This window comes from Coregonus lavaretus (assembly GCF_964263955.1).
Source record: "Coregonus lavaretus genome assembly, chromosome: 3".
NCBI classification, from domain to species: Eukaryota; Metazoa; Chordata; class Actinopteri; order Salmoniformes; family Salmonidae; genus Coregonus; species Coregonus lavaretus.
Window position 1 is genome coordinate 48,253,561 of NC_139990.1, and position 23,594 is coordinate 48,277,154.

The 23,594-nt window shown below is 42.8% G+C and overlaps 1 protein-coding gene across 1 annotated transcript; it reads right to left on the reverse strand.

Moving 5' to 3' along the window:
• Window positions 1-10,079: 10,079 nt before the first annotated feature.
• Window positions 10,080-21,646, reverse strand: LOC311114832 (cytoplasmic dynein 1 light intermediate chain 1-like; the record flags this gene model as incomplete). Its single annotated transcript, XM_084157240.1, has 13 exons — window positions 10,080-11,039; window positions 14,915-15,025; window positions 15,258-15,348; window positions 15,544-15,588; window positions 15,793-15,852; window positions 16,327-16,438; window positions 16,559-16,694; window positions 16,938-17,031; window positions 17,294-17,463; window positions 17,696-17,926; window positions 18,094-18,210; window positions 21,303-21,376; window positions 21,555-21,646. 13 exons carry the CDS (start codon window positions 21,644-21,646, stop codon window positions 10,957-10,959), a joined length of 1,416 nt encoding a protein of 471 aa, XP_084013366.1. The 3' UTR covers window positions 10,080-10,956.
• Between the last annotated feature and the right edge of the window lie 1,948 nt (window positions 21,647-23,594).

The following is a 23,594-nucleotide window of genomic DNA, read 5'->3' on the forward strand; positions in this document are numbered from 1 at the left end:
GATAGTTAGGCTCAACTTAATTTGGTAGCTCCCTCTTATGACCTAAATACTGCCTAACTTCATAAAATCCCTCAAAATTTCTCGAGTATACAATGATTATTTAATTGATTACTCTAAATCTGCTACATGTGATCTCATTCAAATGATCCATTATCAATTATTTGATCCACCCCCTAGTAAATCTCTCTCCTCTTCTATCCTGGAGTTCTACCGATCCCAGCTATTTCCCCTAGTGGCCATTAAATACTCTGCTCTCGTCTGTTCCTTTTCTTACTCTGTTAGTCTCTGCTTTTCAAGCTCCAGAAACTGTTATCTCTGTCTCTCAGCCTGCTTGTTTTTCAAACCTAAACAGTTTCCTTCTCTCTTTTTCTTTTATTCTCTCCCTCTCTAACTTCCTCTGTCTCTCTAAGTCTGTCTCTGCCTCTCCTTTTTCCCGCCAACCAGAGCCACAAATCATTCTCCTTGTCCTCAACTCTCAACCCTCTCAGCTCTATCGCTACTTCCCTCCTATCATTACTGAATCAATGATAATACATTTACATTCTAGTCACCCAGCAGACGCTCCTATCCAGAGCAACCTAGTGAATAAATTTTATTATTTTTATCTTTATTTTTTTTACTGGCCTCCCCCCCGTGGGAATCGAACCCATAACCCTGGCGTTGCAAACACCATGCTCTATCAACTGAGCTCCATCCCTGCCGGCCATTTTCCCCCCTACCCTGGACGACGCTGGGCCAATTGTGCGCCGCCCATGAGTCTCCCGGTCGCTGTCGGCTGCGACAGAACCTGGATCCGAACCAGGATCTCTAGTGGCACAGTTAGCCCTGCGATGCAGTGCCTTAGACCACTGCGCCACTCAGGATAATAATAACTGCAATAACTATCAATAATAATTATATAATAACTATTACGAATTATATTGTCCTTTTTCTGATGTTCCAATTGTAGTCTATTCATTTTAGTTTAAAATATAAAGTTATTTATAACAAATCCAGAACCCACCACAGGCTGGCGCTATTCCCCCAGCACAACAGCCAATGCCACTTGCTTCCTAACCAAAATAAATTATCGTTTTAAAATCGTCCAATTATTCTGTATTTTCCCGCTAACCCATTTCAGTTCGCTATTCAATTTATTTAACTGTTCTCTCTGATTAGGCCCTAATTAATCAAACAAATACTTGCTATCGTTTATCAGCATACGTTTAATGATGTTCCTACCATCTGAACTATACTGTCTCTCACCCTCCCCTTGCTCCTTCGGGGAGAGCGCATGGTAACCTTATAACATGTTTTCATAGACTTTAGAATACTACTAGTTATCTTATGCAACTTTTAATACACGTAAAAACTCTCTCTCCACCCATTCTCTATTGAATAAGTGCGTCTTCCTAGTTACCCCATAACCACGCCTCAAATCTTTTATTTAGCATTTAACCAACCAAATACTAAGTAGTATCCGGTTATCATTTATACCCGCCGTTGAATTTCCTCATACACACATTTTACCTTCTGCCATTCAAATGCCCAACACGACAGAATAGTTCCATGCAAACCTCTATTGGCTCTTCAAGTCGCTCCGGACCAGAGCGTCTGCCAAATGACCAAAAATGCAAACGTAAATTTCTCTACTTTTTCACTCATTACGTACGTCTACGTTTGAGTGCGAAAGCTCATACATATGCATAATAATATGCCATTTAGCAGACGCTTCTATCCAAAGCGACTTACAGTCATGCGTGCATACATGTTTTATTTTATTTTTATGGGTGGTCCCGGGGATCGAACCCACTACCTTGGCGTTACAAGCGCCGTGCTCTACCAGCTGAGCTACAGAGGACCACATCGTTGGACTTTATAGGTACCTCTCAAATAATCGCTTTGTGGTGTTTTTAGCCAATTCTTAATTGACACGAATCATTTTTCAAACATTTTACCCGTTGAACCAAAAATATTGACTGTCATCCTCCTTTTCCCCTGCAGTCACGATGGTTAAATATTCCTTTGTCCCCGTTAAAGCATTTTCGCGCTTAAAAAAAACACACTCGCTGTCTGTAGCCTCTCCTTTCGCTGTTCTTCCAAATTAGTTCCAGTCTACATGCATCTGTTTGATCATAAATTCGAATTTTTCTTCTTCGAGATGCCCAATAAATTCATACCTCTTCTCCCAAATGGATCCCTAAAACATATTTCTTTCATCTCCCGTTAATTCTCGGACTTGTTTAGAAGATGTCTTTCCCATGGCGGAACAATAAGAAATCCCTCCCCCCCTTTTTGTTTTTTAAATAATTCACTCCCGAATTATTTTCGTAGGAGCTAATCTCTTAGTGCGCCTCTTGCTTTTGTAATTAACCCTTTAAAATTATTTAACCCCTAACCCAGAGTTTCTATTTAAAACTCCGGTTTCATGAAAAGAGTAAGTTACCCAATTTTCCTCACGCGACTTATTTTTTTCTCCACCCCTGAAATAATGATCACGTCTCCCGAGGGATTAAGTCTCACACACATACGACCTTATCATCTGATAAACTTGTTTGCAAAGTTCTAGCAAATGCCCAGTCGCATATAGAACTCCCGACATATCCCTCTCATACGATGATAATTATTTCCCTGTTTATACTGAACATTGCAATTCGTACAATGACAATATTAACTTAGTTTACATTTGTGATTGCAATTCACTACCATGTCATTTCGGACTAGTTTTTTTTTTGTAATAGCTATTTACCTCTAGGATCAATTGCGGACCCTCCCTGTCGTAATAATTATTACCTTCTTTGACTTTGGTAACTAAGTTCAACTCATTTTACCAAAATCCATGAATAAAAATTACTGACCTTTTCCTCGCAGTCTGGATTAAAATGCTTTTTCAAACTTGTTAACGTCTTTATCGTTCATAAAGAGTAATCACCGGCCTGTTTATTAACCTTAACGTCGAAGGCCAGGACTATTCTTCACGGATGCATTCACCCGGCCGTGCACGGATATCGGTGTCTCTAGAACGATAAAGATGTATTAAGCTCCGCTCAGAAGGACCAATCTGTCATGTGAATTTCTATCTCTAATTCGACCTAAGCTTGAATCATTACCAGAGGTTGTAAAGCTCTGGTTTTAATCATCAATAATTCAAGGTCCACAATCCACAAGTAATTATCGGTACATTTATTCATGGAGAGCTCTGCTCAAAAACACAAATATCCAGTTTTTTATACTCCTTGACAAACAAAGACACTATGCTCCTCCCACCTTTAGGTGGCTTTCTTAAACAGTTCCCGCCTTCCCCCTTGAATGGTTAGTAACGCCCCTTCTGTTAGTGGGTTGACACTACATGATAATTCTAACATTTATACTGTGTTTGGGGTGAAATTCTTTAGTCATTATTCTTAAAATCAAAATTAATCTAACAGAAGCACATTAAGGTCCTGGAGTGGCCTAGCCAGTCTCCTTAATCCCATAGAAAATCTTTGGAGGGAGCTGATGGTTCGAGTTGCCAAACATCAGCCTCGAAACCTTAATGACTTGGAGAAGATCTGCAAAGAGGAGTGGGACAAAATCCCTCCTGAGATGTGTGCAAACCTGGTGGCCAACTACAAGAAACGTCTGACCTCTGTGATTGCCAACAAGGGTTTTGCCACCAAGTATTAAGTCATGTTTTGCAGAGGGGTCAAATACTTATTTCCCTCACTAAAATGCAAATCAATTTATAACATTTTTGACATGCTTTTTTTGTTGTTATTCTGTCTCTCACTGTTCAAATAAACCTACCATTAAAATTATAGACTGATCATTTCTTTGTGAGTGGGCAAACGTACAAAATCAGCAGGGGATCAAATACTTTTTTCCCCTCACTGTACGTGTCATGTGACGTGAACGTGTTGGCAGTTTGAAGAAAAAAAACTTGTCTCCATTGACAGTCCATTTTAATTCATGGCGATATTTTATGGCGCTAGGAAGACGTTTGGTGACTTGATGAGAGGTATCAGTAGCTTCATGAGGCTTAATTCTGGCACTTATCACCCCCCATGCTAGCCTAGATAGACTACAGTCTAGTCTTCATAAAGAATACCATGATGCAAGAATATTGTGAAGCAAGTCAAAAGGCTCCCTCTTTTTCTTCTTCTTCTATGGTATAATGGCATTCGCAACAATTAGATGTGCATTCTGCCTCCTACTGTGCGGGTGGATAACAAGGATCCCAAAAAGGAAAACATTTGGGTAAAAATAAATAAAATATCATACAAACTACCAAAAAAGAAAATAACTAAACAAAAATTTTCTGTAAAAACCTAATTCTAATCAGGTCCCAACACAGGCTCAGAAGCCTCCTGTGAGGGCGGGACATTTCCTAGCGACAAAAGTCCTTGTAGTGCTTCTGCTGTGAAGTCTTGGAGCCCCAAAAAATTCCCGGCTGCAGATATAATGATATCCATCTTCTTGGACTTCTTAGACACTTGTGCTGTACAATTAATCACTGTGGCTATAAATGCCACAAAATCCATCTTCTTCACAATGAGTGTATCCAGATCACCCGATTGACTTAAAACACTAGCAACTGCTTGCAATGCATCCACCGCCATATCTTCAAGACTATTGCCTCTTGCCCCTTCCACTCTCTTCACCGCCTCCACATAGGAGATCCGCTGCGCAGGCTTGATCCTTGACCTCCTTCACCCTAACAGGGCACTCAAGGAAGTCCGGAGTATGATCCCCACCACAGTTGCAACATTTTCTATTCACAGATTCTTCAATATCATACTTCTTCTGTCTGCAAACATTTGACACGTGACCATATCCTTTACAATTTCCACACTGTAATGGTTTGGACACAAATGCTCTCACCGCATACCTCACATATCCAATCTTCACATATTCAGGTAGAGTCTCCTCAAACAACAATAATATCGACAGGCTTTTCTCCTTCCTTCCATTTACCATACGGTTCAGGCGACGTGCACTGGCCATTCCTGGGATTGTCTGACTAAGGTACTCATCATCTACATCCAACGAGACTCCAGCTATAACTCCTTTGGCAGGCGCCCTGCTCCGAAGATCAATACATGTTACTTTGGACATGGACAATTTTGCCAGATCCAACACGCTTCTTCTGTTCTTCATCAAACACAATTAACCAAAACAGGGCCGCTTTCTAGTCACCTTGATTGAATCCACCTTTCCCACTGCTTTCTTCACAGCCCTCGATATTACAAATGGATTTCCCAAATTAATCTCCTTGTCCAGAAAATGCAGTCCAATAAGAAGTGCATTATGGGACCGGTCTTTGTCTTCTACTACAACTTATCCTCATTTTGTTCCATTCTTTGATTTCACTATTTTCCGTTCATTATCACACACTTCACTTCCCGTACTTTCGGATTCAAGCACAGTCGCCATTTCATCCTCCTGTCCTACATCGGACTCACGAGCTCACACCCCTTCCGTATCAAGGCTCCCCCTTGCATCACTTGAACAGAAATAAAGCATTCAGGATACAACTCTTCTGCTTCTTCTTCTTCTGTGGATTTTATATGGCGGTTGGCAACCAACTTTAAGGTGCATTACCGCCACTAACTGGACTGGAGTGTGGACCAGAGACTGTGAAGGTCTAAATCCTACCCAATAATCTTGTCTCCCTAAGGAAACGAAATACATAATTAAATACTACATCCCCTGAAGATTTCCCCATTAGTTCACTTAATCCTGGCTCTTCAACTCCATTACTCCTCAAATCTAATAACAATCGCTCCCTTTCCCTCACATATTTCTGCCACTGAAATAGATAGTGTTCCACTGTCTCCATCTCCTCCTGACAATGATCACACCTCCCAGTTGGATGTTTCCCCACCAATTTCAATGTAGTATTGAGCCTTGTGTGTCCCAGTCTCAGCCTTGTGACTACACTTTCCTCCGTTCTGTCTCGGCCTGAGGGCCTCCCTGCCCCCACCTTTTCCTGGATCTTATACAGGTGTCTTCCCTTACTCTCCCTGTTCCACAACTCTTGCCACTTATTATTAACCACTGTTCTTATTAATCCCTTGGCTTCTGCTTTACTGATTGACAATTCCATCTCAACATTAGGATGTTTAAGGGCCTGCTTGGCAATAACAGCCACCTCCTCATTCCCCTCTACTCCCACATGAGCTGGTACCCAGAGGAACATCACAAATACCCCCATCTGTTTCACCCTATACAAGCACTGCAATACCTCATACAATTCATCCGGTCTGCTCTGAGACATAAATTAATTTAAGCTCATCAGTGCTGCACAGGAGTCAGAGCAGATGACTACCCTGTCTGGCCACACCTCCTCCACCCACTCTGCAGCCAATAGTATGGCCAACGACTCCATTGTGTAAACAGATAAATGATCCGTTGCTCTTTTCGTCACTGCCACCTTAAACTCAGGAACACTAAAAGCTGCTCCTGTCCTTCCTGTTTTAGGGTCCTTAGATCCATCTGTGAATATATTCAAGAAAGCATAGTATTTTGTTCTTAAATGTTCCCTTACAACTGAATCTACTCTTTCCTCAACATCTCTTGCCTTCTCAAGCAACCTTAGATCTATCACTGTCTGAGGGCGCAACCAAGGTAGGATAGAAGGAAGAGCTATATATATATATATCATTTTCAACGCCATTCTATCTGCCCCCCACTCCATTCCTGACAAGCAACGCATCACATTCAATATTTTCTTTCCTTTGACAACTACTCTGTTAATATGCTCCGCCCATATCAATCGAGCGTTAAACCAAACGCCCAGGAACCTAAACCCTCCCACCCTCTCCAGATTCCTTCATTACAACTTCAAGTATATTTCCTCCCCAACCTTCCCTCTAGAAAAAAACACAATCTGTGTTTTCTCATCTGAAAACTTGAAGCCCCACCTGAGGGACCACTGCTCAACTTCAGTTATCGCTTCTTGAACTCTTCTGGCAGTATGGGTAATATTTCTCCCTCTCTTCCACAGTGCCCCATCATCCGCAAACAATGACCTCCCAATATCAGGTCTCACCTGGGAGAATACATCTTCAATCATAATGGAGAACAACAAAGGACTAATGACACCTCCCTGGAGGGTACCATTATCTACCTCATAGCCTTCTGACATAGAGCTACCTGCCTTCACTTGTATTGATTGCCCAAAAAGAAAATCCTTTATCCAGTTAAAAACCCTTCCTCCAACCCCCATGTTATCCAGCTTGATAAGTAGGCCTTCCTCCCACTACATATCATAAGCCTTCTCTACATCAAAGAAAACGGCTACCACCACCTCCTTATTTGCCTGTGCCTCCCGCATGACTCAAGGCACAGTACAGGATCCATCGTTCCCCTGCCTTTCCTGAACCCACTTTGATCTGGTGACGTTAGTCCTCTACTCTCCAGAAAGTACGTCAGCCTTTCTGTTATCATTCTTTCTATAAGTTTACATACGTGAGATGTCAACGCTATCGGCCTATAGCTTGAAGGACTAGTAGGTTCTTTCCCTGGTTTCTGTATTAATAATAATAATAATAATAATAATATGCCATTTAGCAGACGCTTTTATCCAAAGCGACTTACAGTCATGCGTGCATACATTTTTGTGTATGGGTGGTCCCGGGGATCGAATTGACACCACTACCGCCTGCTTCCAACTTCCAGGCAGTTTCCCTTCCTGTCACACCTTATTGTAAAGGCCCAATACTTTCCCCACTGCAGTGTCATTGAGATGAGTCATCATGATGTAACACATCTCATCCTTCCCAGGAGATGTTACCCCAGCTTTAGCTAAAGCTCTCTTCATCTCAGCCAACGTAAAAGGGCCATTCAATGTATCCCCCACCATCTCTCTCTGATCCAGGACCCAGGATGTTCTCCTCTGACCCTCTCTCTCCCACACTGCCCCTCTTCTGTCAGATTATTTGAGCTGTGCACCTTCACAAATGCCTGGGCTAACATCTCAGTCTTCTCCATATTTCTCACTGCAACAATCTCCCCACTTTTCAGCACAGGGAGATCCCAATCTCTTCTGACCCCACTCATCCTCTTAATCATCCCCCATACCTCTCCCACAGGAGTGGTCCTGCCTATGTTTCCACAGAACCGGCGCCAAATACTCCCTCTTAGCTGTCCTAATGATCCTCCTTACTACTGCTTGTACTTGTTTATACTGTATCAGGTGCTGGTACTTATGGGACCTTTTTAACATTCTGAAAGTCATGTTCCTACTCCCCCCTGTACCCATAGGAATCACCTGCCTTGCTCGTTCTCCCCCTTGTACCCATAGGAATCACCTGCCTTGCTCCTTCTCCCCCCTGTACCCATAGGAATCACCTTCATCTGCCTGCCATTGAATTTGAGATTAAAGTTACTGGGTCAATCCTGGTTCCACTGCCGTCATTAAGACTCACAAGCCCTTTCTCATCCACACCCTCCTCCTCCCCCTCCTCCCCTATCACTACGGACTGCAACATAACCTTGTAATACAACATCTAGAGTTGGTTTAAGCCATGTCTCCTGGAGACATATCATATCAGGTTTGGCTGGTAACTCCTCAAGAAACTGTTTGAACTCTTGCCCATTAGCCATCAAACTTCTGGCATTCCATTGAAGGATTAACGCCACAATGAAAATTAACCAATACATGATTCCTGGCTGGACTGATTCTCAATCTTTATTGAGGTGATCCTGTACATTTTCCCATGTCAGTCCTGTGATCCCAAGATACCTCACTGCCTGCTCCACTATGATCTGTATCTTCTTAGTCTTTGATTGTAATTTGTCTGTGCAATTGATTGCTGCTGTCACAAATGTAACAACCTTCCTCATGTCTCCTACCAGTCTTGTGTTCTCCCCCATTCTGCTCCCTCCATCACGCCCAACCTGCATCTCAATCTGCCCTGGAATACCTGCTCTTCTAGGTGCCCCGCTTGTTTCTGTGTGAACTACCTTCACTGCTTCTGCATACGAGATGTTACGCTCATTCCTCACCTGCTGCGCTTCCACCTGTCTTTTCATCACTGAACAACCCCCATACGCCCCCACAGTTACAGCACTTTAACTGGGCCCGTCTCCACATTCCCCATATGCATGTTCTCCCCCACACTTTGCACATCTCCTTTTGCCTTTACACACCACAGCCACATGCCCAAACCTTTGACAGTTACAGCAACGCAATGGTTTCGGAACATATGCTCGCACATAGTAACTCATATACCCAATCCTACATTTTCCTGGCAATACCAGATCCTCAAAGTTTAGTAGCACTGTCAAGCTATCCACCTTCTTCCCATCTCGTGTCATCTGGAGGCACTTTGCCTCAATAAGAGAGCCTCCCTTCAAGTGGTCCTTTATTTCTTGCATGTTAACAATTTCTGGAACTCCTGTAATAACTCCCGTCACCCACTCCCATCCAGTTTGATCTGGCATGCTGCTATCAACCACACGTTTACATACCTGCTTGAGTTTGAGCGCCTTCTCACACTGTTTAGCATTAAAACACAAAACACAACACCACCAAACTTCCATCACGAAGAACTTTAGCAGACACAACCTCTCCTACTTTACTCTCCAAATCCCTAGTCAACGTGATCGGACTCACCGCCATGACTCCACTTTGATCCTTAAATTTCACCAACACCTTGAACTCCACTTCTCTCAGTACAACACTGTGAACCGAACCACCCTCATCACTACTCTCCTCTGACAAGACCTGCAAAGGCTCCTCAGGCTTCCTCTTCTTCTTAACCTTTACTCTTACTACACTGCCACCTTTTTCCACTCCACTCCATCCCGTCCTCCTCAACTCCTAACCCCCCTACCTTTCTATCCATCTCTGCTCCAGTCACAGCCCAGTGTTGCTCAACCACCTCCACCAGATTTCTTCCAGTTTCGTCAATATCTACTCACTCTTTGCAACTGAATGACAATGATTTTCTTAGCACCCCGTTCCGAAACCTCCCGGTCTCCTTTTAGTCTTTCAGACTTCCCGGCCAGCACCAGGATACAGCTCAACAATAGTGGTGGAAGTTAGACAATATCATTGGCTATTGCATCAACAGGTACCGTAGGCCTAAAGGAACATGAGACAAAAGCCGAATCCTGGTTATTAATACAGCTTTATTGAATGACGGCAGATTTAACAACGGTTCATTGAGAACTTGACTACATATTCCGAACACATGGACATTGCTCATCATCAAACCTTGACTACCTTTTTAAGATTGTGCCAGATGATTACCCTATGCCAATAAAATACTCCAGTGGTCTGCCTATTCTCTAATCCAAACCAAGCAAATAAACACACGACACAAGTAAAAAAAAAAAAAATAATCATTTCCCTGGTTAACGCATCATCGACTCTTGAGTTCTAATAGAACCCTTGATTATGACCATTATAAGCACTAAAACACAAACTATTTCAATCATTCTGCCCGATTGTACAGCGGTCTTCATCCATCAGCGTTCCAGTGCATTATGAAATCATATAACAATGTAACTGGTGTCTACCAAAGACCTATCTCCCCAAATAGCAAACATCAATCTCCTCCACTTTGAAAACATCCTCGCAGACAGCCACAGAGTTCAGAGTGACACCAAGGATGTGCACCTGTCACAGTGGCTTCAAGGCCACCCGCAAGAAATCCAGTTGCTCTCATTTTAATGTTGGTCTAAAAATAAAGCAACAACGAGTCAACAGCCGTACTCCATTTCCCTCCAATATCCTGTGAGCTTATCTTTTATATAATACATTGATGGTTTTCAGTAAGTCCATGTTGTGTTGCTTTGGCGGTGTTTCAACGGGTTGGCATGCAAGGCTCGGTCTCACGGCAACCGCTCTAAGACCGCTCTGTTCTGTTTCCAGTCCAGCTTCTGATCCATCCGACAGTCGAGGGTTTAAAAAGAGGGAGAGGACCCAGCGAGTGTGTGAGCGTGTGGGTGTGTGGTGGCGGGGAGGGTCAGGGGTTGGGGTTTGGGGGTTCAGGACTCCTCCATGTCGGCTGGGGGGGAGGGTGAGGTGGGGGAGGACGCCTCTGGCTCACCGTCTAGTCCCATCTTTGACCCTGGAAGAGTTCACAAAATAGATGTAGGTGTTAAAAATACACTTTCACCCAATTGCTAGTATTGGGACAAAGATCAGTCTGCAGTTGTACTCTCTTTGTGGCACCATTTGAAAATGACAAATAAAACATACATATGAAACAAATGAATACATCAATAGTCCCCTGTAGCTCAGTTGGAAGAGCATGGCGCTTGCAACGCCAGGGTTGTGGGTTCGTTTCCCACGGGGGGCCAGTATGAAAATGTATGCACTCACTAACTGTAAGTCACCCTGGATAAGAGCGTCTGCTAAATGACTAAAATGTAAAAATGTAAATCAAATTCTGAAAACAAAGAAATTAGTTCTAACCAACTACTAAGGCCTTGAAGAGCCAGAGTCATTTTTACAACAAAAGAGGATATGGGAGGACATAAGCTCTGTGCTGTCCTTTAGTGGCAGACCTACAGTACCAGTCAAAAGTTTGGACACACCTACTCATTCAAGGGTTTTTCTTTATTTTTACTATTTTCTATATTGTAGAATAATAGTGAAGTCATCAACACTATGAAATAACACATATGGAATCATGTAGTAACCAACAAAGTGTTAAACAAATCAAAATATATTTTATATTTGAGATTCTTCAAATAGCCACCCTTTGCCATGATGACAGCTTTGCACACTCTTGGCTTTAGTGGCAGACCTGTATGTCTGACGTCTGGGGAGTAGCAACAAATGAGGATATGGGAGGACATGAGCTCTGTGCTGTCCTTTAGTGGCAGACCTATGGAGTAGCAGAATGAGCAGAAACAAACAAGGAGGCTTAGGACCCAAACAAGCAAAAGCCGATGGCGCACCCAGCCACATCCACTCATTTGGGCCAGGCAGGCTCTGTGTGTGTGCAGGAACACAAGGGCAGGGAAACAGGCCGGTCAGTCTAACTGACCAAGTACAAAGGAGTCAAAAGAACCGCTGCAGATCTACAGGTAACTGCCAAAATAATGGAAACACTTGAGTAAATGAAGGATACAAAGTATATTGAAAAGAGGTGCTTCCACAACAGAGGAGGCTGGTGGGAGGAGCTATTGGAGGACGGGCTCATTGTAATAGCTGGAATGGTGTTAATGGAACAGAGTCAATATGTTTGATACCGTTCCATCAATTTCAATCCAGCCATTACAATGAGGCCGTCCTCCTATAGCTCCACCCACCAGACTCCACAAAGGTGTGGTTCCTCAGTTAATTAAGCAATAAACATCCCATCATGCTTAGGGGTCATGTTTACAACATAAAATCAGGGTTTGTTGAATGGTGGAATGGTTATATGGCTACAGAGTGAGCATGCCCCATGAATATGACCGCATGCAGGAGAGTTACATGATACACCGACCTTAGCGGGGCCAGCATCCTGTAACTAACACACACACACAAACAAACACACAGAGAAAGATGAGCAACGGACATAGAAGGGGTTCTAAAATACAATCCGGAGCACCGGATTGAGAACTCAGTTATGATCAGTTGATCTACCATCCACATCATTAGACAATTATAGGTTACATCATGATTATTAAAAGGTTGACTGAAAACCAGCATAAACAAAAAGGGTCATTTAGGACAGAACTATTTACTACTTTAAAAAAGGGGCAATCTATACTGAACAAAAATATAAACGCAACAAGTAAAGTGTTGGTCCCATGTTTCATGAGCTGAAATAAAAGATCCCAGAAATGTTCCATACGCACAAAAAGCTTATTTATTTCAAATTTTGTGCACAAATTTGTTTACATCCCCGTTAGTGAGCATTTCTCCTTTGCCAAGATAATCCATCCACCTGACAGGTGTGGCATATCAAGAAGCTGAATAAACAGCATGATCATTACACAGGTGCACCTTGTGCTGGGGACAATAAAAGGCCACTTGAAAATGTGCAGTTGTCTCAAGTTTGAGGGAGCGTGCAATTGGCATGCTGACTGCAGCAATGTCCACCAGAGCTGTTGCAGGAGAATTTAATGTTAATTTCTCCACCATAAGCCATCTCCAACGTAGTTTTAGAGAATTTGGCTGTACGTCCAACCAGCCTCACAACTGCAGACCACGTGTAACCACGCCAGCCCAGGACTTCCACATCTGGCTTCTTCACCTGCGGGGTCGTCTGAGACCAGCACATCCAAAGAATTTCTCCACAAACTGTCAGAAACCATCTCAGGGAAGCTCATCTGTGTGCTCGTCATCCTCACCAGGGTCTTGACCTGACTGTAGTTTGGCGTCGTAACAGACTTCAGTGGGCAAATGCACACCTTCGATGGCTGGAGAAGTGTGCTCTTCACGGATAAATCCCGGTTTCAACTGTACCGGGCAGATGGCGTTGTATGGGCGAGTGGTTTGCGGATGTCAACGTTGTGAACAGAGTGCCCCATGGTGGCAGTGGGGTTATGGTATGGGCAGGCATAAGCTACGGACAACAAACACAATTGCATTTTATCGATGGCAATTTGAACGCACAGAGATACCGTGATGAGATCCTGAGGCCCATTGTCGTGCAATTTATCCACCACAATCACCTCATGTTTCAGCATGATAATGCACGGCCCCATGTCGCAAGGATCTGTACACAATTCCTGGAAGCTGAAAATGTCCCAGTTCTTCCAGAGCCTGCATACTCACCAGACATGTCACCTATTGAGCACGGGATGCTCTGGATCAACGTGTACGACACAGTGTTCCAGTTCTCGCCAATATCCAGCAACTTCGCACAGACATTGAAGAGGAGTGGGACAACATTCCACAGGCCACAATCAACAGCTTGATCAACTCTATGTGAAGGAGATGTGTGACCACCATTTGGCTCATGCAGCGTGACACCAGATACTGACTGATTTTCTGATCCACACCGCTACTGTTTTTTAAAGGTATCTGTGACCAACAGATGCATATCTGTATTCCCAGTCATGTAAAATCCATAGATTAGGGCCTAATGAAATTATTTCAATTGACTGATTTCCTTATATGAACTGTAACTCAGTAAAATCTTTGAAATGGTTGCATGTTGCGTTTATATTTTTATTCACTGTAAGTTTGGTACATGCATCAATTTCTGAACTTTTGAAGATATATAGCCATTTGTAATGGTCATATTTAAGATGAATAAAGTTCATATTACCACAATACTTTGCATATTTATATGTTCTCCCTTTATGTAATACACATGATTTTTAGTATTCTATTTGGGACACTCATTGTGTATGGTCACTAGACTTGATACTGAATGTTATGGATTGCGCTCATATCTGTTGATAGTGATTGATGCCAGACTGGAGGTACAAGGACCGATGACACTGGTTGTTATTGTATTCTGTGATTCTGTAGCAACTGAAGCGGTGACTTCCTACAAGCCTCTCGGCGGGTGTTCACAGAACATTGGTGCTGTGAGATTAGAACATAAGGGCCTACTTAGAGAAGGCCAGTTAGAAATGTTCTATGCTGGAGGTTATCTCCCTGTTGCAACTTCTATTAAACCGGATTGATTTGATCAATGACTGCTCACCTTCTGGTTTCCATGGAAATTCTCTATTACACCAACGACTCTTGAAGAATAGAACTTCTAAATGCCTCATGAGCTTAGTTACTGAGGTTTAGAACCGCTGGTAAAGACAATGGAAGGAGTGGGAGTGAGTCTAATAAAATCAGGAGGAGGACAGGACACCCACGTGCACAGTGCACCTAAACAACCACAGTGACAGACATGCAGTGAGATGACAGAATGGAACATTTTCTATTTCAAGTCCTGTCTTTCTGTGGAAATTTGGGGAAGAATACCTGTCACTGTGCTATCTAGAACTTTACTAGAAGGTGTATGATAAAAGAGTTAGATATCTTCTATGTGTGGAGCAGTACCTGATTTCCGGACTGTTCTGGGCGTGTTGTTGGCCCCACCCCCTTCCCCGGTCTTCTTGCTCAGCAGACTGTTGAAGAAGTTAGCCAGCACGCCCTCGCTGGTCTGCCCGCCTAATGGCACAGCGAAAAACAAAAAGAGACAAAACACCACAGTTACTAAGCGAACAAGCAAGGTTGGCAGGTATTGTTTAAAAATAATAATAATAATAATAATAATAATAACAGTTAGGCTAACGGTTTCATTCCCTATGTACAAAATATAGGTGCAAACTTAGCACTGGTGCCAAAGCTAATCTTAGTCATTTTAGCAGAATGAGTTATCTGGGATCTATGGTCTTGGTACCTGGTTGCATGGGCATCACATTGGCCATGTTTGCTGTTGCCGAGCGGTTTGACACCCGAGGAGAGCCAGTGGGTGCTCTGTTTGTGGTGTCCTGAGAGGAAGAGGGGGAGGAATGATACAGGAAAGGTAGAGAGAAGAGGAGAGAGGATGAGGAGAAGGGAGGGGAGTGAAAGAGAAGAGACAGGAAAGGAAGGAGGAGGAGAGGATAATTTATTGCATATATCAGAAGATCTACATGAACTCTTCTTTTGGTCCTTTACAGTAGCATGTTTCCCCAGACACTTACCACTGGTCTGCCTGCCGCCGCTGGGGGCTGCTTGGACAACAGGGTCTGTTAAACAACAACACAGAGCATGTCAGTGTGACAGTCCAGATAGAGTCTGACGCCCTTAACACAACTAACCTAATTCATATGGCAAATGGCAGAAATAAACTGTTATAACAGCTGATGTCAGATTAGCGTCATGCAATATTATCAAAGTCATGTTTTGGGTCATACCAGCTGTATCAATATATACTGTACATTCTCACTTACCTGAAGCTTTAGGAGAAACACTTGGTCATCCTCCGCACCTAGTTCCTTTTCATGTACAAACTGCACAAAAAAACAAAAACATCATAAACAAACATACCTATATACCGTTTCTCCACAAAATGACCTGCAAGTCATCCTAATGTGTTAGTTTAGTGTACATCCGATTAAGTACATATTTGTTTGGCCTTGGGTTTTGGCACTGTAATCTGAGTACAGGCAGGCTCATCCTGGTAATCTGATGTTATTTGAGATTATGGTACTCATCCCGGAGCCCAGTAAAGTCCAGAGGAGAGGACTGGAGAGAGAGCAAAACACCCAGAATCCCCCAATCCACAGCACCAACCCTGCATGCCAGTAGTAACCTCTGACCCTGATCAGGGCTAAGGAGTTTAGATTCATTCAGTCAAGTTCAATCAACTCCAAGATCCTACTCCTAGAGTGTAGGGTTAGTTAAAAGGTCTTTTAAAATGACACTTGTTTCTAAAACGTAATGTCAGTGGCAAGAAGAAGGAGGAGATCTGGGAGTTCTATTACCTTTCTAACAGGAGGCTGGACGATAACCTCCTCAAACTTGTCTTCCCTTTTCAACGACTGAAAGGTTTCATATAAAATGGCGACCTTTTTTTCATTATCCCATCCTGATGGGCTGGAAGACAACAAACCACGAAAAGCATGAAAAAACTAAATAACTAAAAATGTCAGTGTCACCAGCACATGAGAAAAAAGGCTAAATGTTTCATTAGTGAGAACACAGAGTCACACTTACATGAATACTGAGTCTTTCTCCACCACCTGGGCCAGCATGTCAAAGGGAAACCCGTATAATCTATGGACCAGGTATTTATACAATAGGTCTATGTTCTTGTTCTCCTTCATTGACGTGTATAGCAGCGCTGCGCCATCTGAGAGGCCACTACTTGTCAAGGATAGTATTATTGATAGAATGGCCAACGATATCTTAAAGACCCCTCTAATACCTAGCTAAGAAAGACCGTGGTCACTTCACACAAGAAAAACCTGAAACTGGTGCCTGCACATTGTTGGTACATCGAAGAAAAATATGAAAATGTATTAGTTTGAAAGAATAACGCCAGCGGAATGCCAACTCTTAGGTCAGAAAAACAGTCGGTGAGTCGGAAGGATACACTGCAAGCAGAAGTGTCGGATGTGAGACTGGATGAAGTCAAAGTGTTCTTCCCGGTAGTCATGCTCTTTCTCTAGACTGACAAACGTGTCACACTGCAGAGGAGGAGGGAAGTGGAGAGAGGGAAAGAGAATACTGAGAGAGAGAAAGGGTAAGCCACACAAGACAAGATTGAAAAAGAGATTGAAAGCAGAGGAAATTAGAAATAGTGTAAAACAAAATGACAGATTTTCCATCCTTTATACACATGTATGAATAAAGAAACCATACCAATGACACTGAAAGTATATTTTGATAAGTTGAGTTAAATGAAGTTGCCTTGTTCTTTCCCTAATGCCAGAGGTTTGCCCACCCTACCTTTGTGCACACCACCATAACAGGCACGCCCAGGTTGTGTGTGAGTGTCTCCTCTCCCAAAGGGAGGACCACACACTCCTCCTCAGCCTCCCCAGCCATGGGGTTCCTCCTCTTGGGAGAGGCGCTGTGGTCTCCCCCTGGCTCTGTGTACTCCTGGAACTGTCGGACCACTAGCGGTAGAGGAGAGGGAGGAAGAGATTCCATTTTAGACTGCTATTTTACCCTTTTTCATTCAAACCCAGAACAATTCATCTCGATTAACTTTATAGTTTACATCTCATGGCTAATCAAAGTTTTAAAGAAATACTGTTGAAGTAGCCATTTCTGTCTTTAATGTTATGAAGTAAGAATGTCTGTGTCTGTCTCCCCACCCCCCTCCATCTCGCAGATTCATAGACGTACATCTCTGTTCCATGTCCCTCAGTGTCTCTGGGTTGACTCGGAGCTTGTCGATGTGTTCTCGCAGCACGCTGGCCCACTTCTGCAGAGAGTCCAGCACCGTCCACGGTCTGGACATGTCCACTACCAGCAGGGCCATAGTGTCGGCAAGGTTCTCCCCACACACAGCAAACTTCTGGAGGCCTTTGTGATACAGGTCACCGTCCAGAATCCATGCGTTACACATAGCATGATCTGCACAGACACACAAACAGTTTGGGGTCAAATCACACCAAAAAGGAGAAATCGTACCATGCTATCCTATTGATCACCAGTGATCCATCATAAACTGATGCCCGAGCTATATCATGAACTAAAACAAACCTTTGTTTTCTCATCATGTTCCAAAAAGCCACACTTACCATCGATGTCATCATCGTGAACGTTAAAGTACAGGTACTCCAGTCCTCTGCCTTTCATGTATTCTTCAACTCCCTGCAGTTTGGCTATCAGAGTGGTCTTACCTGCCCCCGTCTCACCTGCAGCAAACATGAAACACATACGTTCAGGTAAACTGCATGCTAAGCGAAATTATTAAAACACGTTATAGCCTACTGCAGGCTCCATTAGGCCTTTAGGTCGGTTGCCTGCGGTGGCCAGTGCTCTAGGCCTATACAATTATCTATGATCTTGCATCAATGCAGCTTTAGCTCACAAAATGAGTTAGGCCTATATGCAGGGCAACTACAGTGCCTTCAGAAAATATTCACACCCCTTGACCTTTTTCCATATTTTGTTGTGTTACAAAGTGGGATTAAAATGGATGTAATTGTCATTTTTTGTAAACGATTTACACAAAATACTCTAATGTCAAAGTGGAAGAAAAATTCTAACATTTGTAAAAAAATATATATATAAAAGCAAAAGTATTCAACCCCGAGTCAATACATGTTAGAATCACCTTTGGTAGCGCTTTGCACATCTGGATTGTACAACATTTGCACATTACTATTAAAAAAATTCTTCAAGCTCTGTCAAGTTGGTTGTTGATCATTGCTAGACAGCCATTTTCAAGTCTTGCCATAGACTTTCAAGCCGATTTAAGTCAAAACTGTAACCATGCCACTCAGGAACATTCAATGTCAAGCAACTCCAGTGTTTATTTGGTCTTGTTTTTTACGTTATTGTCCTGCTGAAAGGTGACCGTCTCCCAGTGTTTGTTGGAAAGCAGACTGAACCAGGTTTTCCTCTAGGATTTTGCCTGTGCTTAGCTCCACTCCGTTTCTTTTTATCATAAAAAAATAAAAAACTCCCTAGTCCTTGCCAATGACAAGCATACCCATAACATGATGCAGTCACCATTATGCTTGAAAATATGAAGTGGTACTCAGAGATGTGTTGTATTGGATTTGCCCCAAACATAACGCTTTGTATTCAGGACATAAAGTTACTCTTTTTTTTATTATGCACTCACTAACTGTAAGTCGCTCTGGATAAGAGCGTCTGCTAAAAATGACTAAAAAAAATATTTGTATTCTGTACAGGCTCCTTTTTTTCCCCACTGTCAATTAGGTTAGTATTGTGGAGTAACTACAATGTTGTTGATTCATCCTCAGTTTTCTATCACAGCCATTAAACTCTGTAACTGTTTTAAAGTCACCATTGGCCTCATGGTGAAATCCCTGAGCGGTTTCCATGACAACTTCCTTCACAACAGCACTGTGCTGCTCAGCGAAGCTCAAGAAGTATGAATGCCCTGACATCTGCAGAGGCCGTGTCAGTAAATACTGCACGGCCAATGCAGAAGTCAGAATGACCATGCAGCACCTTCCATTCAGGCTCCTCCGGCTCCAGAGACGTGCTCCGACCCCCAACTGTCTGTCATATGCGCGCAGGAAAATAGATCATGAGCATAGAGAAGATACATGTTTAGAACTGATAATTGATCATATGGTGCAAGAATGACTGCAATTAATTGATTATTTAATGTTATGCTGGACACAGCTTTGTAGAACCAAAACATGCACAGCCTCTGCTCAACAAACTCGAGAACGATTTGTTTAGTCGGCTGCAGTTCGTGAACGACTGAACTCTCACGACAGTCAAGCAATGCATTCCGCCAAGAGTTGTTCACAATCTAGTCCGGCAGCAACCACAGCTAGAAGGACCTTGTTTCAAATGTATCAAGAAATAAATGTAATTTGTATGCCTAGCAATCAACAAATGTACATTGTTTAAAGTACACGCTTACAAGTCTCAGTCACAAATGACAGCTCCAATAAGCCCCCTACTGTGAACGACAGTTTTCAGTTCATCGTTCGTCGGTAGGAGGTCCTGTGTGCTCTGGGCATTAAAGGTGCGGCATGGTCATTCCGACGTCTGCATTGGCCGTGCAGCATTTACGGTGACATGTCCTCTGCAGAAGTCAGGGCATTCATACATCAGCGCAGAGCTGTTGTGAAGGAAGTTATCAAGGAAGTGAGTTTGTGTTTACACAGGACCTCCCGCCCTCCCGCCCTCACCTACCGTCAACCAATCATGTAATGCAGAGCTATACGGAACCCTCCACATTGTTACAACATTTGAGAGGCGCACAGCGATGCAGTATGGAGCTCATTTGGCCTCTGCGTGCCTCCGCAATTGCATCACACCATCCATACGGTGCCACTGACCACATTTCCGGAGCAAGCATAATTTGGCTCTTACTGACCCAAATGAACGGAATGAGTCAAAAGATGTGTTCTTTTGACTGAACAAGTTAGGAAGGATGCCTGTATCTTTGTAGTGACTGGGTGTATTGATACATCATCCAAAGTGTAATTAATAACTTCACCATGCTCAAAGGGAAATTCAATGTCTGCTTTTGGAATTGGAAAACCTCCCTGGTCTTTGTGGTTGAAATTCACTGCTCGACTGAGGGATAATTGTATGTGTGGGGAACTGAGATGAGGTAGTCATTCAAAAATCATGTTAAAAACACTTCGCACACAGAGTGAGTCCATGCAACTTATGTGACTTGTTAAACACATTTTTACTCCTAAACTTGACTCAAGACATTTCAGCTTTTCATTTGTAATACATTTCAAAAAACATAATTCCACTTTTACATTATGGGGTATTGTGTGTAGGCCAGTGACAAAATAATATCAATTTAATCTATTTTCAAGGAGTGTGAATACTTTCTGAAGGCACTGTATACCACTATTCGACCAGATAAGAAATATATGTAATCTAATTTGCTTGTTGAGGGATTTCTCTTACGGATTAAACTAGCAGGTGTTGAATATCATCACTCTTTCAATGTGATCTGATCAGATCAGATCTGACCTTCTGCAGAAATTGCCATTTTCAGTCGTCTATGAAACACTGTCCATATTTTGTTGGACAATAGGCCGCGCTGTTACGAATGCATTTAACAATAGCCTGCCATGATTAGGTTAATCATCAATTGTTTCTCAAACCTCGCAACAATGGTCCAATACTGGCAGTTATTTACATTATAATGGAATACAGAACGCGTGGTGAGAGGCACTCCTTGTCTAGCATTCCGCACTCTGGAGTAGCTGAGAGAGCAGGTGGTCCATCCCGTGTCAATATTACACATTGCAAGCAGAAAATTAAATAGGCTTACCCATAATAAGAACATTTTTCCCAGACGGCAATTTTGACCGTGAACGCGTCGATACCTCACTCAAAATAGAGGACCTGCAAGACACAATGACATCAGACAAATACCAAGCACCCGTATCCCTGCCATTCAATCTGATGCGCTACTCCCTAGAACCAGATTTTTCAAAACCTAAAACCATTCAAAGGGGCTCTGACAGGCGAGCTAGGTCTTTCTAAAAGCCATATTATTGTACAGTTCAGGGCCGATACTCACCATAAATTCTGGCCATCCTCCTCCTCGCTGGTTTGATTTTCTATTGAATTTAGTGTATTTGCAGTTGACGTAATTCTCATTGCCGAAGCCATCTTCTATCAGCCTTGAATGGATCAGGTGCCCGGATGTTTGAATTTCCATAATAGAGGGCACGTTCCAGATCACCTAATTTATAAGCGCTGCGGTCACGGCAAGTTCAAATTTGAAGCAAATCAAATCAAATCAAAATGTATTTGTCACATACACGTGTTTAGCAGATGTTATTGCGGGTGTAGCGAAATGCTTGTGCTTCTAGCTCCGACAGTGCAGTAATATCTAACAAGTAATATCTAACAATTTCACAACATATACCCAATACACACAAATCTAAGTTAGGAATGGAATTAAGAATGTATACATATATGGACGAGCAATGACAGAGCGGCATGGACTAAGATACAGTAGAATATTATAGAATACAGTATATACATATGAGATGAGTAATGCAAGATATGTAGGGGCGGCAGGTAGCTTAGTGGTTAAGAGCGTTGTGCCAGTAACCAAAAGGTCGCTGGTTCTAATCCCCGAGCCGACTAGGTGAAAAATCTGTCGATGTGCCCTTGAGCAAGGCACTTAACCCTAATTGCTCCTGTAAATAGCTCTGGATAAGAGCGTCTGCTAAAATGTAAATGTAAACATTGTTAAAGTGACTAGTGTTCCATTTCTTAAAGTGACCAGTGATTTCAATAGGCAGCAGCAGACTCTAATGTGCTAGTGATGGCTATTTAACAGTCTGATGGCCTTGATATATAAGCTGTCTCTCGGTCCCAGCTTTGATGCATATGTACTGACCTCGCTTTCTGGATGATAGTGGGGTGAACAGGTGGTTGATGAAGCCATGCAGAACACACAATTGGCCCAGCGTCGTCCAGGGTTGGGGAGGGAATGGCCGGCAGGGATGTAGCTCAGTTGGTAGAGCATGGCGTTTGCAACGCCAGGGTTGTGGGTTCGATTCCCACGGGGGGCCAGCATGAAAAATCAAAAATAATAATGTATGCACTCACTAACTGTAAGTCGCTCTGGATAAGAGTGTCTGCTAAATCAGAGGATTGGGTTGCAATGTAAATGAATAATCAACTTGCAGCACCATGCACAGAGTGAAAGAGACATTTTAAACACGGGAATGTGCAAAATGATAAATTATTAAATGTTGCAGTCATACAATCTGTGTTTGTTCAGAATGGAAACAATTGCATTGATATGTTTTTGGAAATAATTACATTTGACATTTTTTACATTTTTAGTCATTTAGCAGATGCTCTTATCCAGAGCGACCCTACAGTTTAAGTGAGTGCATACATTTTTCATACTAATTTTACCTTCAAGTTGTCTTTGTAATTTTTTGCCGTCACGCTTTGAAGATGAGCATACTCACAATGTCTGGACTGTAGAAAGAATCAGTACAACATTAATAAGATACAGCAATTTTAAGAGACGCAAACTGTGACTGCAAAAAAAACATGACCTGGAACGCAACCCAATCCTCTGGCAAGGAGTGTCTGCTGGTGCTAGACCTCTGTGTCCTAGCCTAGCCTCCTTTCCTGTGTCCTAGCCTAACCTCCTTTCCTGTGTCCTAGCCTAACCTCCTTTCCCTTGTCCTAGCCTAGCCTCCTTTCCTGTGTCCCAGCCTAGCCTCCTTTCCTGTGTCCTAGCCTCCTTTCCTTGATATGCACTGATCTGAAAGCAAAGGAGGGGTGAAAGCAATATGGGGGATGTTTACTTTCAAATGTCTTTCCATTTTTTTTTGCATAAGTGTCCTTGTAGGAAGGGAAAGCAGGAGAGGAAGTCATTTCAGACTTTTAGCCTTATATAGCCTTTCACTTATATATACGTTTATTTTTTTATTATTATTATTTTTAGTAATTTAGCAGACGCTCTTATCCAGAGCGACTTACAGTTAGTGAGTGCATACATTTTTTCATACTCGTCCCCCGTGGGAAACAAACCCACAACCCTGGCGTTGCAAGCGCCATGCTCTACCAACTGAGCTACAATGGTCGC